Source organism: Canis aureus, chromosome 16 (assembly GCF_053574225.1).
Source record: "Canis aureus isolate CA01 chromosome 16, VMU_Caureus_v.1.0, whole genome shotgun sequence".
Lineage (NCBI taxonomy): Eukaryota > Metazoa > Chordata > Mammalia > Carnivora > Canidae > Canis > Canis aureus.
The window spans coordinates 35,515,057-35,532,326 of NC_135626.1; the positions used below are offsets into that span (position 1 = coordinate 35,515,057).

General features: G+C 59.4%; 1 protein-coding gene and 1 long non-coding RNA gene across 3 annotated transcripts; one reads left to right on the top strand and one right to left on the bottom strand.

The window, feature by feature from the left end:
* Nucleotides 1–2,858: 2,858 nt before the first annotated feature.
* On the top strand, nucleotides 2,859–6,734 carry LOC144286415 (uncharacterized). Of its 2 annotated transcripts, none has more exons than XR_013354487.1 (3): nucleotides 2,859–3,160; nucleotides 5,092–5,338; nucleotides 6,255–6,734. It is a non-coding gene; the product is annotated as an uncharacterized LOC144286415 (long non-coding RNA). The 2 variants fall into 2 exon arrangements; XR_013354488.1 differs by lacking the exon at nucleotides 2,859–3,160 and adding an exon at nucleotides 3,177–3,847.
* Nucleotides 3,784–8,164, bottom strand: NXPH3 (neurexophilin 3). Its single transcript, XM_077852833.1, has 2 exons — nucleotides 7,940–8,164; nucleotides 3,784–5,558 (listed from the first exon to the last, which is right to left on the bottom strand). The coding sequence occupies exons 1-2, from the start codon at nucleotides 7,991–7,993 to the stop codon at nucleotides 4,854–4,856; spliced, it is 759 nt and encodes a 252-aa protein (XP_077708959.1). The 5' UTR covers nucleotides 7,994–8,164; the 3' UTR covers nucleotides 3,784–4,853.
* Between the last annotated feature and the right edge of the window lie 9,106 nt (nucleotides 8,165–17,270).

A 17,270-nucleotide genomic window follows, 5' to 3' on the forward strand; every position in this document is an offset into this window, starting at 1 on the left:
TCTAGGTACAAGAGAGGCAGAGGGATGTAGTATTTATCTCAGGTAGCCATATGCCCAGCTAAACACTGAGGATTCTATTCCTATGGAAAAAGGGGAAACGCATATTATGGGACAATTAGTGGCCTCTGCCTCATGCATTATGGGGCAGAACCAGGCCACGAAGCCGAGTCTCCTCCCTCCAGCCCAGGGCCCTTCCACCCAGCTACGCCAGGAGCAAGGCTGAAGCTGACAAGTCCACATCCAAAAACAAAGGAGGAAGAAATCATATTTGTCGAGTAAGTCATTTAGTTTTTCCCCCAATGCTTCAATGTAGGTAGATCCCTAGGTTTTCACCTAAGGAGGTGTGGCAGACGATGTCCTTTGCCCAAAGCCACCCAGCTAATGAACTACAGACCCAGGATCAGGACACAGATATAAATTCCTGCAGCACATATGTTGCCGGTTCAGGGGCAGCCTCTGTGGTTTGCGAGGTGCCAGCTGGTCCTTTGGGACCATCTAGCCAGGTGGCCCTGAGATGATGGACTGGAAAGCTTTGAAGTAGGCATCCGTCACTTGGATCATCCGGTCAGCTTTTGAGCTTGGCAGGCCGACAGGAAATGGGCCCCCATGGAACCAGAGCCCAGCCCCCGACCACTGACTGCCAGGTCTCCTCTGGCATTTACGCCTTAAGGATGACGGCAGCTGCCACTCCAGGACTTTGGCATAATTGACAGGTGCCACCCCCGCCCAATCTTGCCTCCTCCCTGGTGGGGCTGGTGGGGCCTCTCTTTGCCTGTCACCCCACTCCCCCCACCCCCCACCCCCATTCTCCTTGCTGTACCACGGGACTCAGAGTCTCTAGAAGTAACATTTCTCTCTCCCACTCCCAGTCATGGCATTGGATCACTTCCCAACACAGTAGCAACTGGTTCACTGTGTCTCCCACAACCCCCTATAGCTACCTAACTTGATAATCTAGGTCCCTGGTCACCCCCTGACCTTCAGCTGCCTCCACCCCCATGCATACCCTTCCCCCACTTCCCTACCCACCCACCACCTCGTGCATCTCTGAGCAATGGGCCCTCGCCTCAGGAGACTGCCACACGCAAGGTCACCAGCATCCCTGCCAAGGACGGGGAAGGGGGTGACTCAGTTCCCGCTTGCTCATCCTAGGGAGGAAAAATGAGGGGGAAGGAGGAGAGAAGAGGGACCTAGACACCTATTGCTTTTGCCTTAAGCTTCATTCAGAGGAAGACTCAGCTTTGCTGCCAGTTGACCTAACATGGATTCCCTCTTGTCAGCTTCACAGACGGCTGGGAAGATTCGCCCCATCAGAGATGGGGACAGTGAGACCTAGACAGTACCTGCCCCCAAAGCCAAAGGTCAGAGGCAGCCTCCACGTGTTCTGGGAGCAAGCTTTCCTCCCTAGGTCCATATTGCAGTGCTTGCCCTCAGGAAACTCCAGTCTGATGAGGGAGGCACAGATGCTGGCCTCACGGGCTTTTCAATCAGATGTGGGGTTACAGACCCCAGCTCCTCAGTCTCATAGGGTGATTTGGGCCATGACCTCAAAGAGCATTCAATCTGCTAGGCTTGCTCCACTCAGATGAAGGAGACAAGGACTCTGCCCTGGGGAAGCTCCCCAGCTAGGTTGAGCAGATAGATGGCACAGCTGGACCACAGGACCAAAGGCCCTGTCACTGAAGTGCAGTGGTGGGGGAGGCCGAAGGGTTGGGTAGGGGAAGGACCTAGAGCTTCTTTTCTGGAGCTTTCCTTCCAGAGGAATCTGCTCTCCAGTGTTTGGCAAGATCAAGCAGCAGTTTATGTAGTGCCTGGTGGGGATCCATCTCCCTGGGGAGGATGTCACAGACATTGCTCACCAAGGGGGCAGAGGTTGGCGCCCTCGTGACGAGAGGCAGTTGTGTAGACCCCTCACCTTTGTGAGGACCACAGGGCATAGGAAATATCTGGTGGTGGCAAGAATATCAGGGCCCAAAGGTCTATTCCACAAGACTTACAAATCAGGAGAAAATCTATTAGCAAGATCCTAGCCGAGAAGAGCAGCCAGGTTAGTGTGGCAGAAAAGGAGGGATGAGGCAGTGGAGTGTGCGCGAGGGTGAAATGAAGTTATTAAAATGAACCCATCCCCTGCTCAGACGGAATGTGTGCCAGGCAGGCCAGCCCTCCAGCTGTCCACAGCATCTGGCTCTCCATGAAAGAGGAGCCAGAGGGGGTGGGTCAGAGCATCCCCCGGTCCTGCTAATAGTTCAGCCAGGCCAGGTGAGGAGGGTCAGGACCGCTGCCCTCCTCTTCCTCCGGTGCCCACAGGGTGCGGGAGGCAGTGGTGTTTGGGAGGCATCCACAGGTAAGAGTTCCCCAGGTTCCAGCAGCCCCGAGCCCCCCACCCAGGGGGGCCTGAGCCCCTGGGCCTGCCTGAATTCCAAGCACCTGTCCCAAGGTGGGAAAGGAGAGAGTGGCATGGCCGGGTGGGAGGAGTGTCACAAATCTCTGCTCAGGAGAGGTGGCCCCAGGAGGCACGATGCAGGGGAAAGCTGGAACAGGAGTGTGAGCTTGAGTCATGTGCCCTTTCTGGGTCACTTCATAAGCAAGGTGGCTTCTAAGGCCTCGTCCAGCTCTAATCTGCAGTGAGAGGAGCAAGGGGGCTGTGCTGAGTGCTGGTGGGCAGGGGAGACAAGCTAGGAGTGGCAGGACCACCTTCCCTTCATGCTAGGACTCTCCTAGCTGTGGCTGCATGGCCAAAAGGGACCCAGGGGGCCTGAGTGCTGCCCCCCCAAGTGAGCAGACCTCAGATGACCTTAGAGAGGGCATTGTGATCTTGGTACCCGGGGCTCAGTGTTCTGCGCACTGAGCCTCAAAGGGCCCAGCTGACTCCCGGGCGAGGCGCCACGGGCAGACATCCTTCCCAAGGCCTTCCCATAGGCTGGGGCAGGAGAATGGCTGCTCCCAGGCCTCCTTCTGTCCCCACTTCCCCCCAACCTGGCCTGTTGCCGTACTAGCACATCACCAGACTGAGAAACCAACACTCCGATTCTCTGAAAGGACCCTTCCAGGAGGTTTCCCCAGGAGAAGCAGCTGGAAGTCACAGTGGGGAGAGAGCCTCAGAGGTGTCTCTTCATCTTAGGGAGCCAGAGCCAGAGCCAGAGAGGAACACAGAGGTCATGTGAGTGGTCCTCAGAGTGTGGGCCCTGGGCCAGTAGCATCAGTATCCACCCTGGGTCCTTGTCAGAAGGGCAAATCCTTGCACCTCACCCCAGCCCTACTGAATTAGAAACTGGGGCCCAGAAATGCATGTGTTAAACGATGCTCCCAGTGATTCAGATGCCCACTCACATTGGAGAAGCTCTGGGTGGGGCAAGCTCCTCAGTTTACAAAGAAGCGGAAAGAGACCCAGAGAAGAGAATGGACTTATCTGAGCCCACGGAGCAAAATACTGATGGCGAGAGCAAGGTTCCCCCACCCCGGGCCCACCCAGATAATAGCCTAGGGAGGCCAAGGAATACAATGGCCCATCCCACCTACTAGCTCTTCCTCCCCATGCTGCTTTGCAGCCGCTGCCCCCCTACACCCAGGAGCGTGCCAAGCAATGTCTGCCCAGCCTTCCCGAAGGCTCCAGAAAGGGGGCTGGAGAGGGAAGCCCCAAAGCTGTCAGTGAGTGGCAGCTCCAGCAGCTATGGGAGCCCCACAGCTCTGGTCTCCAGGAGATGTCCTGCTGCCATCTGAGCAAGGCTGGCTGGACATGGGGCACCCAGGGCCCTTCCCTGCCCCAGACAATTCGGAATCCAATGCCTTGGGAAAGCTTTATTCCCGATTCCAGAACAAGACTCTGCACACAGAAGTCGACAATCAGGTGATGTCACACCCCGCCCACCCCTCCCCCACCCACAGACAGACACCATGGAACAGGTCCAGCACGCCCTTGACCATCTGGCGGCCCCCAGCCCCATGGGCCAAGAGGGGAGCTGCTGGCTCTACCCAGGTGAGCCCCAGGCGGACAGGCAAGGCTCACCCACTGGACAAGGACACTCCTAGAGGAGCCAGCAAGGGATGGCGTAGCAGAGGGACACGGCGCAAGGGTGGGCTTCCATCTGTGGCCTTGGTGTTGGGAGACCCACAATCACCCTCTGTCTCAGCTTAAGGATGGGTGTCCCATCAGCACAAGGGTGAGCAGGGTGTGGGGGTGGGCAGCAATGGCAGGAGAGGGAATCTTGGAAAGGTATGGCCTGGCTGGGAACAGATGGTCTATTTGTCAAGACATCAAGAAGACTTCAAGGGTCACCACTTCAGCCTCAAGCCAAGCTCAGTCCATAGTCTAGGTCAAGGGCTTACGGGGGGCCGCCTCAGGGAGGCCCTCCCCCTACCCAGAGCTGGTGCCCAGGCAGCCCCATCTCTGCCATCCTTTGTTGCCTACTTGGTGTCCACGCTGGTGAAACGCCCCTCTCTTTGTTGCTGTTCTTCCTCAGGATGGCAAAGAGGGAGCCAAGGCTTTAGGCTCCTCTCCATCACTTTATTGGGGCCACACTGGTCTGACTTCCCCAGGGACCTCCTGGACCCAACATCTTCCCGTTGCTTGGTGGGGAAGCCCCGTGGGACTGCCCAGAGAACCCACTCCTCCTCCAGTGCTCATGTGTCCCAGTCGCTCCACCACCTCAGGCTGGGGCCAACACTCAGGACCCCTTCCCCACCACCACCTGCGACTTGGCCCTGGCCCCACTTGGCATCTCCTCCTCTCCACCCACCCTCCCTGCCTGAGGTCCCCCCGGTCCCTTCCCTGCCCAGTGTCCAGCCAGATGGCCTCCTCCGTTGGGCAGGCCTGTCCTTCCAGCCCCAGCCTGGCCTCTGCGGCCTGCCCAGGGTCACCCAGAGGGGTAGTAGGGAGTATCGCTGTGGTAGTTGTAATCTGGGCACACCTTCTGGACCAGCCTATAGTCTGTACTGTAGAAGGCGATGTAGACGCAGACGACTTTGAAGGGCTGGGAGCAGCTCCAGGTGGCCGAGCTCTGAGCGTGGTCTCGGGAGCAGGTCTTGGCTGGGTCGTGGGTGCAGAGCGAGGTCCGGCGGCCCCTTTCCACCTTCTCCCACTCCATCCGGCAGTTGAAGATTTTGGAGGCCTTGGCTTCGATGAAGATCTGCTGCTCCTGGTGGAACTCTACAGCTTTACTGGGGGGCACGAGGCTGATGGAGATATTGCCCTGGCCTGTGGCGTTGTGTCGGAAGTGGACGCTGAAGGTCCCGTTGCCGTGGTCCACAATCTTCCCCGTGACGAGCAGGTTCAGAGCCACCGTCTTGATGTTGGAGTAGAAGTCACCCCAGCCAAAGATTTTCTTCACCTTGGCCGAAGGTGGGGGGCTGAGGTTTGGGCGATTGGGAGGCTGCCCAAGGACCCCCCATGCCTCCCCAGGCGGAGCCAGCAGCCCTAGGAGGGTGGAGTTGGCCATGGGGCGGGACTTAGGTGAGATGTGGCCCCGCTTCCGAGGCATCCGGGGCCGGGGCTGGCTCTCGTGGTCGTCGCGCTCAGGGTCCTCTGAGCCGGGAGGGCCATCATCCTGGCCATAGATGACCTGTGAGGGGAGTTGGGAGGAGAGTGAGAGCCCTGTCCCTGAGGACCCAGGAGTTCTGGTCGCTGTTTCCCACCAACAGCCTGACCCTTCTACCGCTCTGAGGCTGACGGATCCCTGCACATCACCCACTTACGCTAGGGGCTGGGTGTGTACACTCTGGCTTGTGTCATGGTCCCATCTCGCCTTGTGACATTCAGGTGGCCTCCATCTCCTCCCCGCCACTGTCCTGCCTCTGGCCACTACTCCAAGTCTGGAAAGATGGTCGAGAATGCTCTCCCATGGGCCATGGCACCAGAGAAACACAGCCCCTGCTCCTGGGGAGTCTCCAGTCTGATGGGGGAGGCCCAGCTTCCGATCTTGGGAATGGCCCTCAGCTGATGTCAGAAGCATAGCCCTGCGCTGACGCAGGAGAGGTTGTAAGGTCACGATTTCACAGAGGAAATTCCCTGCCTCAGAGAAATTCACAAGGCGATGGGGAGGCATAGTTACTGCCCTCAGGGAGCCCTGAGTGGAATAGGAGAGCCCCATCCCTGTGCTGGGAGAGCCCCGGTTGACAGGAGAAGGGCAGCCCCTGCTTTTTGGCACTCCCTAGTCTGTGGGATGAGACATCGCCCCCCTTATCCTAGGATATTCCATCCCCCGAGGTTAAGAGAATTAATTGAACCCAGTGACATTTTCTCCCATGTGCAAATGCAGTTTAGGTTTTGGCAGAAGGAATAAGAGGAGCTCAGGAGTGAATTCCACACTCAGGATGGCCAAGATATGGAAGGTCAAAAACTCTGAGGATCACTGATGATGACACACCCCGACACCGTTGCTCCAAGAGGCAGGAGTTCTTATTATGCCCGTTCTACAGATGAGGCCACCAGGACTCAAAGGTTACATCCCTAGAAGGCTAAGTCACAGAGGGTCAGCCCTCCGATTCACCCCTCACTTCTGGCCTCATGGACCACATAGGTCCGTTTATGGAGGTTCTGTCCAAGCTCCATCCCCACCTGGAATCTTCTGCCAAACTGCCAAGGCTTGGCCAGCATCTGCTGGATCAGCCATGGCAACAGGCAACACCTGGGAAGGCCTCCTGGAGGAGCTGTGGGGAGGGCCAGCAGGACAGCGTGACCCAGCTCAGACACGGGACAGCTCAGGAGGGCATCAGGGAGTAGACAAGGTTTCCTGAGGGCAGCCGCCTGGTGTGTGCTTACTCAGCTTCTAAAGAGAGTACTCCCCCCTAGGTGTCTGCGTTAGAGCCCCAGGGGCACCAGCTCACAGCTGGGCAGCCTGTAGGTTTGCTGGTGACCCCTGGGGTGAGGATAGGGGGATGCCTGAGTGCTGGGCTCTGGAGGGCTCTGGGGCCCCGGGGTCTTCATGCCCCCCACCCGGGCCCTGGCTATGCCTTTAGAGATGTGCTAGGTGGCCCTGCCTGCTAGGCCCAGGGGTAGGGTAGAGAGGGGCAGCCAGGAGGGGGGTTCCGGGGGGACTGGGACCTGGGGCTGCAGACCCTTGTTTACTTGGCCACGGGGGTCGCAGCTGAATGGCTGGAGGGTGGGGAGTGGGACAGCAGGTGTGGATAGGCGAAGGGAAGGGTGCTTCCACTGTGGCAAAGGGAGGTGGCACAGAGCGGGTGGTTATTGTTTTGAGGAAACGGGCAGGTCCAGATGTGGGGCCGAGGCTTCTCCACGGCAGGACTGGGGGCGGGGGCGGTCGGAGGGGAGCGAAGCCCGCGGCGGGGGGCCGGGGTGGGAGTCCCGGGCGTCCCGGGCGGCAGGACGCGGCGAGCGAGCGCACGGGGAGCGGGCTCTGGGCGCTCCGCTCAGCTGCCGCGGGCGCCCGGGGCGGGAGCCGCCTGCCCAGGTCCTGTGGGGCTCGGGCCGCGCGCAGCCGGGAGAGGAGAGGAAAACAACAGGCGGGGAGGGAGGGAGCGGGAGGGAAGGCGCGAGCGGGGGCCGCGGGGCCGCCCCCCGCCTGGACAGGCTCCGCGCGCCGAGGGACCCAGGTCCCGGGCCCTCGGGGTCCCCGCGGTCGGGGAAGAGCCCGCGGCCCCAGACCTGGCAGGTGGTCGGCCCCGCCACCCACCCACTCCCCTTCCGCGCGTCCCGGGGCTCCGGGACCCGGTCGGGTAACCCTGGGCGCCCCGCGGCTGGCCTTTTCCCTCGTGCCGGTCGCACCTCCCGCCGCCGGCGGCCGAGTGGGTGGGCCAGCCGAGCACCCTCTCCCCGCCCCTATTAACCCTTGCGGTCCGGTCTCGCTCCTCGGACCCGCCCTCTCCCCCAGCCTCCGGGCTTCCCCTCCATCCCCGGGATGTCGGGGGCAGGGAGAAAGTTTCCGGGCTCTCCCCCGTCCTCCGGGCCCCCGCCCCTCGGCGCAGCTCCCCGCGGGCCACTCACCAGATAGAGGCTGCCCTGCACTAGGAACACGAAGCAGCAGCGAGTCAGTTGCATCTTCCTCCTTCGCTGTCGGGCCCCTTTCTCTCCTCTTTTCCTGCCGGGCTCCCAGGCCCCTGCCTCGCCCCTGCTGCCTCAGGCGCGCCGTCCCATGCTCCGGTCCCCCGCTGCTCGCGGCCCTCCCCTCCGCCGGTCGCCCGGGACCGACCCCGCCCCCTCCGGGCCAGCTGTGCAGCCGCCGCCCCCCTCCCTGGGCCCAGCTGCGCGCGGCGCGGCCCCCTCTCGAGGTCCCAGATGTGCGCCCCGAGCGCCTCGAAGGGCCCCAGCCGCGCGCTGCCTCTGCCGCTCCAGATCCGCGCTCGGCGCCCCCCTCGGTCCAGCGGCGCTGCTCTCGCCCAGATGTGCTGGGGACCCGCGCGCGCGCCCGTCCCTGGCGCTAATTCCCCAGACCAGACGGCCCCTCCCGCCCCGTCGCGGCGCGCCCCCTGGCGGACGCCCCTGGCCGCGCCGAGCCCCGCCGCCCGCTCCCCGCGCAGCACCCCGCCAGACTGGAGCGCTCCTGGCGCCCTGGCGGCTCCGCTTCCTCGTCCCTCCCACCGGCGGCGGCGGCGGCGGCAGGTACGGTGAGCCCAGCCGGTACCTCCGGAGTTAACTCCTCCCCTGCCGGCCTGCAGCCGGGGGACCTAGGACGAAGGGGGCAGGACGCGGGGGCGGGGGACGTGTCGGCGAGGAGGCGAGAGGATGGTGGCCCTGGGATAGGGACCCTACCCTTTGCATCCCCCTGGCAAGGCGCCTGTTCCTCCGCAGCGGGCATTGGGAACCTGCTGCCCTACCCTGCACCCCAGGAGACCTGGACTTGGGAAAGGTTATTTTTTCCAAACCCATTCCAACAGCCAAAAAAGCACGTCAATAACGAGTAGCCTATCCCCACAGCTGAAAGTCACTCTCTCTGCAAGACTCGCTTTTGTGCTGAGGGAAGTTCTTCTAGATGTCTAGCTTGTGCTCCCTTGCTATAATGTCAGTTTCTTTCTCTTCTACTTTACTCGGAGGGGCTACGAGAACCAGCCCCCACCACTCTGTCCAATCACTGTGATGGGAAACTTTTGGCCAGAGCCCTGGATGAAAAGGTCACTCGGGGCCAGGCTGAATTCTGGGGCTGGGGTGAGAAGCTGAGGACTAGGCAGGTAAGGTCTCCCTGAAAGCTGTGTCTGTGCTTTTCACTACATACCCTCCCTGGGACCCAGGGACTGACCAGGCTGGGACACGGTGCTCCTATCCCAAGGGGTCCTTTGTAATCTCTGACCTCTGCAAACCTCCAGGGCCAGGAGGAAGAGCAGGGCCCTGATCTGAAATCCCCAAAGGCTGGGGGGCAGGGGGGAGGGGGAGAGGGGTCCTGTCCTCCATCATCCCACTCATATCTGTGTTTCCTTGCTGGAATTCCAGGACCCTCTTAGTCCTTAGAAAAAGCAAAGGTCAAGTCCTAGCACCCCTGGAGGCTGTGAGGGTGAGGAGGTACCCCAGCAGTTGGAGCAGCCCCAGCCTGGGCCAGGCCCAGGGAGCACGCTGGGTGGGCACTCGGCTCTGTGGCCCTCCAGGCCCGGCTTGGTCTCTGGCTGCAGCCCCCAGCACGCACCCAGCCTCCTCCCCCACCATCTGCCAGGCGGGTGCGCGGGGAATGCAGATGAATCTTAATATCAGCCTGGGCCAAGTGCGATGAGGGAGACAGATTCTGCAGAACCCAGACAGCATCGCAGAGCCCCCTTCATTCCTCAGGCGCCCTGGGCAGCACCAGGAGGCAGCACCCTTCCCTGGTGGGGTGGGGGGTGGTCTGTGCATGTCTCTCAAAGACCCCCAAAGTCAGGGGAAGAAGGAACAGATAAATCCTTGTCTGGCCTCTGAGCCTCTGGTCAGGCTGGGAGGGAGAAGCTGTCGGCCTGAGCGTGGGCAGCTGGTTCCGGTGCTCAGCTAGGCAGAGGCGGAGCCGGGCCCACTCCCTGTCCATCCCCAGAAGGTCCTATACCCGGGAGGACGAGCACAGGTTTTCAGGCCAGACAATCCTGGATTCCACTCCAGGCCTGGCTGTGTGACCTTGGGCAGGTTGCTTTGGTTCTCTGATGCCAGTATCCTGATCTGTTGTTGCAAGAACTAAAAGAGACAAAATGTGCAAACAAAGCTCAGGTACAGTGGCTGGCGGGCAGTCGTGGGAGTGCAATAAAGGGAAGTTCTCGCTTTTCTACTTCCCACACATTTGCTCTGGCTGCGCCTCCTGCCAGGCTTGCCCTCCCTGCCCTCTCGGCCATTTCTGGCGCTCACTTCCTTCGAGCGCCCCCTCTGCATTCACCTGTCAAGCACTAGCTGAGCCTGGCTTCAGTGCCAGGTGGCAGGCAGGGTCTGGGATACAGAGATGAATGGGACGCCGTCCCTGCCCTCCAGGATCTCACTGGCTAACGAGCAACCGAGATGGAAATCGATGATTATAATTCAGTGTGGTGAGCAGAATAACGGATCCCCGTAACAGGCATTATGGATGCACCAAGTCTGGTGAGGGCAGGGTCCAGGAGGGTCAGGGGTGGCCTTCTGGAGGAGGTGGTGCCGAGGTTGTGAGGAAGAGTCAGCCAAGCAAGGGCCATTCCTGGCAGAGGGCACTGACTGGTCAGAGGTAGGAGGTTGGAAGCAGAAGCTGTGCGTTGTTACTGAGGTGTGGAGGGGAGGAGAAGAGGCTGGAGCGGGAGGCTCTCAGTGTGTCGGGTCATGGGTTAGGACTTTGGAAGGGTTTTCAGGGGGCTGGTGATTATAGTCAGATTGCATTTTGGAAAGCTCCTCTCTCTTCACCAGAGAGAGGAGAGACTAGAGGGAGAGAAAGGGAAGGAAGGGGAGGGAATCAGGGGATTAAGGCAAAGGTCTGAGGACAGAGAGGACTGCAGAGGACATCTTTAGGAGGCAAAATAATCTGGATGTGGTTGTTGCTGAGACGAGAGAGGAAGGGAGAAAGGGAGTCGAATATGATACCCAAGTTTCTGGCATGGGCAGGAAGGCAGGATGCTTGCTGAGGTGAGCTGAAAAGGTGAGGGGGTCAGCTTTGGTCATCTCAAGTCTGGGTGCTGCTGGTCACCCAAGGGCCAAATGAAGTCTAACCTGGGGTGCAGGAGGGGCGGATATACAAGAGGCACAAGAGGCTTGGATGGGAGCCTCGGGCACCCTGTCATTTAAGGGATGGGTAGAAGGAAGAACAGCCCCTAAAGGACCCCAGCAAGGACCTGACGGCCAGGGGCAAGAAAGGCAGGCCGACTGGTCTCGGAAGTGGCGGCAGCGCTGGGGTTCTCACAGTTGAGTGTGCCAAGCAGAGTGAGGGTTCTTGCAGCACCTGCAGATCCTAGGATCCTACCCCAGGGAGCCTTTCAGAAGCTGGGAGCCCAGTACCATGTATTTTTATAAGCCCCGACCCAGTCTCAGGTGATGCCAGTGGAGGTTACCTCTGGACTCTGATGAGCTCTGGTGGGTGGGGAGGTCCGGAAATAGGGGATGCGCAGCAGCGGCTCAAAGGAACAGGGCGGCCTGGCAAGGGAGAGACAGAAAAGTGACCGCTGGTTTTGGCTGAGATTCCTCCGGTAACTGTACCCCACCTCGGTGCCTCTAACTGCTCCCAGGATGGGAAGGGAGATCACAGACCCCAAATACTGTGAACTCTGTGCACAGCTTGCAGGACATAGGCCCCACTCCTGCACATCTGCCATTCAGGCTAACCTTTCCTTGTCGTCATCGTCCCCAAGGCTCCCCCCTCCATGCCCGGCAGAGGGCAGCTGCTCAGTGCAGGGGCAGAACCCAATGCACGAGGCCTGCCTCTCAGCCCCCAGCCTCCTCCGTGCCTCCCCGTGCACGCTGGCTGCTGGCCGCAGTAGGCATTTGCTTAGCACCTCCTCTTCCACCTGTTTCTGTCTCCCCCGGGGAAGGAGCCTGTCTGCCTTCTTCTCCTCCTCCGTCCCCCCACCCAGTGCTGCAGGAAAGCCAACAGCACAGGAGGTGCCTGACCAGTGCTTATCGAATGGATGGGAAATGGGGTTCCTGATGCTTTGAAAGGCAGAGAATGGATGCTCCTGAGCCAGCTGGAGCCAAGAAGTCTGGGGGTGGGGCGGGGGACATAGCAGCAGATCATGATTGTTAACAATCTCTCATGTTTACCTGGCAGTTTGCGAGTTTAAAATGTCATGATGGAGTGCTACGTACAGGGGACAGGGGAGCCCAGAGAGAAATCCTAATTCAAATGAGGAGGCTGAGGACTCAGCAAAGAAATCGGTCCTGTGATAAGAGGATCAGCCCAGGTGGGAGGGGAAGGAAGGAACCTTCCCGGAAGGGGAAGCAACTGCAAAGGCCAGAGATGAGAGCAATGGGATTGGGGTTCTGAGAAGCTTAGATGAAAGGATGATTTGTTCCACAAATAGTCATTGGGCCTCGACTTTTATGTCGGGCCCTGGGCTGGGTGTAGGGGTACAGCTGTGATCGGCAGTCCTTATGCACAAGCTCTGACAGTGACAGAGATGAACCAGCCAAGCCCACGAACACACGAGCTCTAGAAGATGGTGGCAAGCGGTGTGAGGGCAGGACAGCAAGTTCTGAGTGAGAGTGAAGCTAAAGAGGACCAGGGAAAACTCTGTGAGATGTGACATTGCAGTTGAGACCTAATGGCCAGGAGGCCTGGGCCACCGCACAGCGGGGGGGGGGGGGTCTTCCACGCGGAGGGAACAGTACCTGTGAGGACCCCGGGACTCGGAAGAGTCCAGCACTTTGAAGTGTGGCCCAGGAGGGGAGAATGAGACTGGGAGCCAGGCTAGCAGGCAGGGCTGGATGGCCTGGTGCTTCGTGGGTCCAGTTAAAGGTTTCGGGTTTCATCCTGGGATTCAGGTGGTTTGGGTTTATTACAAGTTTTAAACATGGGTCAAATCTGCACTCAGAACAATCACTAGAAAGACCACTCTGACAGTCATGTGGAGGGTTGATTTGAGAGAGGGCAAAATGAAGCTGGGAGGTGAGGATGGGCTGATTTGTGGCAGACAAGGGGATGGGAAGGATGGAATGGCCTTGAAAGATGTTTAAGGGGGAGTCCCTGGGTGGTTCAGTGGTTTGGTGCCTGCCTTGGTCCCAGGGCGTGATCCTGGAGTCCTGGGGTTGGGCCCACATCTGGCTCCCTGCATGGAGCCTGCTTCTCCTTCTGCCTGTGTCTCTGCCTCTCTCTCTCTGTGTCTTTCATGAATAAATAAATAAAATCTAAAAAACAGAAAGAAAGAAAGAAGAAAGAAAGAAAGAAAGAAAGAAAAAGAAAGAAAGAAAGAAAGAAAGAAAGAAAGAAAGAAAGAAAGAAAGAAAGAAAGAAAGAAAGAAAGATGTTTAAGGGATGCAACAGAGAGGAGATCGACTCAAGGACATGAGGCTGAGGAGTCAAAGATAACCCCTGGCTTTCTGGTCCAGAGAACAAGGCTAAGAGCAGGTTTGCTCAGGGAGATGCAGCGCCTGCCCTCGACAGGTGGAGTATCAAGTGCTACAGGGTGCTCAGGTGCAGTGAACAGCTGGGGGCCGAGTGCAGGGCCCACTAGAGGGATGAGACTGGGAGCTGTGGGAGCTTGGAGGATCTTCAGAGATGAGGTTGTAAGGAGCTTGCACAGAACAGAGCATAGCAGGGGTGCAAAATGGGGCTGCCACGGCCAGTCGTGGAGGCAGGAGTGAGGAAAGAGAAGGGGCACCAGGACAGGGGAGGGGCAAGGGAGCAGAAGAAGCAGGTGGGAGACACGTGGCCCTGAGGACCCCGAGGAAAGCTGCCCGCCTCACATCTCAAGCCTGCGAGGCTGAGGTTTTGAGAGGTCATGTGGTCTCTGCCCCTGCCTCTGGCAGGATTGCACCAGCCAAGAAGGACCTTGGGTGTCAGGGTTCGCGTATGCCCTCTCCTCGAGTGGAGAAGGTGAGCACATGTGGTCCAGCAGGCCCGGACCAGGGGGCATCTCTGAGATCTGCTGTCTGGGTGATCTCGGGTGAACCTCTTCTCCTCTTCAGGCCTCAGCCTCCCGGATTAGGGGAATCCTAGTGCCCATTTCATGAGGTGAGGACTGATGAGTGTGAGAGTATCTGGCTCTCCCCTGGGAACAGAGAACACCCCCCCCCTCCACCCCCGGCGTGGGAATTGAGCTAGTGGAGAATGCTTTGTAAACAGAGAAGCACTGAACAAAAGGAGTCTGGCCAGGCTCCCTGCTGCTGCATCTCTGTATCTTCAAAGGTGAGGAGCAAAGGGGAGAAAACAAGGCCGGAGCTGCGCTGCTGAACTGCAGGACACCTGGCAAGGAGCCGACACCTGGCACCGGGTCACCTGTCCGCCACCTGTCGGCTGGACCCGGGTCGCTGTGGTCAACACCGACTCCCCGCAGGGGGCGATGGAGAGATTGCGCGGGCGTGTCGTGTCGGAGGCGAGTGGGGTCAGCGCGCCACCTGGTGGGCACTTGGGGAGCCTCGGGAAGGCGAGGACCTGCGCCCGCAGCGCCCCCGGGCCCCCCTCGCCCGCCGGAGCGCCGACCTCCCCCCTCCCCTCTCGCCCCGCGCCCCGCGGGCAGGCGCTTCCGAAAGACCCTTTAAAACAAGCGTGTGCCCCCCCAGAGGCGTCGTTGCGCGCCCCAGTTCCGCAGCCAGATGGCCCGGGGACCGCTATAGCTGGGAAACGACTTCACCTGTCCGCGCTCCAGTTCCCTCGTGGGGACGATAACAGTATCCAGGTACGAGGTGGTTGAGAACAGCGTCGGGCACATAGTAAGTGCTCAATAAATGCTGGCTGTTGTTACATTCCCATTCAGTTACTGTTCAACCACGGATTTTCAAATCCCGGGAGCTGGGGTGCGGCGCGGCGGGGGGTGGGGGGGCAGCTCCATGGTGGAAGTAGCCTCAGCTGCCAGGGGGACAGGGGCTTCCTATGACTTGGTGCCCAGAAATGAGCACCTCAGGGTTTTTATTTCTGCAACGGGTCAATATAACATCTGTAGTGAGAAGTTCCCGCCTCCTTTTCACGGGTGGGCGGAGAGGCAGGGCACCCCAGGATCCGCACGGTCTCCCGCACCCCTGGTCCTCGGGTTTGCCTCCTGAGTTCTGGCCACACCGGCCCGAATATACGGGTGCGCGGCCCTCTGGACACCCCCGCCCTAGACACTGGGGTCGGAGCGCCAAGTGGCCGCCACCGCCGGAGGAGGTCGGGAGCCGTCTCTGCCCCCCGCCACCCCCGCACCGGGCAAAGGGCTGCCGGACGCTTCTGCCCCTCACCCGCCGACAGTCGCCGGGGCGTCCAGAGGCCCTGGGCTGCGCCTTCCATTTCCAGGCCGGTGGTGACGCCTGGCGGCAGAGGGAGGGACAACCGCGACCTCCACCCAGCAAGGAATCCCTGCTGAGAAGCTCTTCTCAGGGGCGGTGCTGGGCGAGGTTAGGGCTAGGTAGGAGTTGGGGGGTGGGGGTGGGGTGGACGTGGGAGGGTGGGGGGGTGGGGAGCAGGCACTATCAGAGGGATCCAGGGGGTAGAAGAGCTTCCCAGGGCAGCATCCTTGTTAGGGAGATGGAATCTGAGGCCTTCCATCCAAGCCAGATCAGAGATGGGGCGGCGGAGAGGGGGAGTGGGGACTTCAGAGGAAGACTTCCCTAGTTTTCTTCCTCCACCCCATTTGGGGTCATCATTATTCTGGTGCTCCAGTGCCCCCAAGATTTCAATGGGAGTGGTGCAGGGCAGTGCCAGGGGGTGGGGTGGAGAGTGAGCCTAAGAATGGTCACAGCCAGCAAGGGGCCTCAGTCTGCAGGCACAGAGGCCTAGAGACCAGCAGCAGACTTGGAGGGGCAGCGGGAAGGATGCCACCTGGAAATGCTTTGCTGAGCCCTGTTCTGTCCTGGACCACCAGGGGAGTGTGGCTGCCCACACCCACTTCCTGCCAGCTCAGCACCAGCCTACTCCTGGCCCTCGCAGGCAGGCTCAGGCTCGTGGGGCCTGACCTCAGCCCGAAGGCATGACCTACTCACTCCTGAATGCCCTGCCTGAAGTCAGCCACCTCCAGGATTTCACAAACTGTCAACTCGGGGCAAGCAAAAATCATACTCCGCACAGGCTGACCCACAGACGTGTGGCCTCCTGTGCTCCCCACTCCACGAAGGGCCCCACCCTCCAGGTCTGTCTCCTGCTTCAGATCCTTGGAAGTTTTGCTATAGCCCCAAACTAGCCAAGCCAGGCTGAGAGCACTGCTGAAATGTTACCCAAATTCTCTCATTTATTTGCACAACCCAATGAGGTAGTTTCTGTCACTGCCACATTTTACAGAAGAGAAAACAAGCTTCAGCAGACAAGGTGATCCCAAGGATCCATGGGGAATACTCTCCAGAGCTGGGATTGGAACCCAGGTGGTCTGGCTTCCAACGCCCATACTTTCACCCACCGCACCAGGGTGTCCTGAAGTGAGGTATTTGTGGAGGTGGTCCTTTTTTAATAGCACAGATGAACAACGTTAATTTTCATAGAAATGTTTCTTTTTATGGCTTTTCTTCTATTTTCCTTTACATATAGCAAGGGATACTGTTTCCTCATTTACAGAAGGCATATAAAATGTCCCTTGAAAATGAATTTTAGAGGGGAAAAAGTAGCTAATTGAAAGACAAGTACTAAGTATCCGCTAGCACGGGTGGAATGTGGAAGTGGAAAAGGTGCAGGTGTCCTTGCAGAAGCGCGCTGAGCAGAGGAGGGCAGTCTGTTCAGCAGGCTTGCGAGTGCCCTGGCCCTGCTTACCTGGCCCGTGGCCCTCTCCCGTTCCTTCCCCACCCTCACCCCCCTGGCTGGGGCCTTGGCACCCCCTGTAGCTCCCCAGACACACAAAACGAGGCTTTGTCTGGCCCTGGTGCCTTTGTGCACCCTGCCCGCTCCGCTGGACCTCTGGCCCTTGGCTGCCGGGCAGACCCCTGCTCACCTGTGGCGGCTTCCCCAGCTCAGACAGCATTTCCTTCTTATTTATTTATTTATTTATTTATTTATTTATTTTAGCATTTCCTTCTTGAAGCTTTCCCTGAAATGCAGTGGCCATGTCTCCCAACAACTGTTCCCCCATGTCACCTGTCCCCACCGCACTGCACTGTTGCACCTGTTGCACTTTGTTATTTCCCCCTTCACTCCCCAGAAGACAGGGACGACATTTTCTGATCCTTGCACAACGCTGTCCTCCTAACAGCGGCTTTCTCGTGCCCTTCGAACATTCAAACCCATCCCAGTGGCCTACAGCGCCCTCCAGCGGGGCTCAATTTATAATCTCCCTCCTCCTGGAGGAGGAGGCCTCCTGCG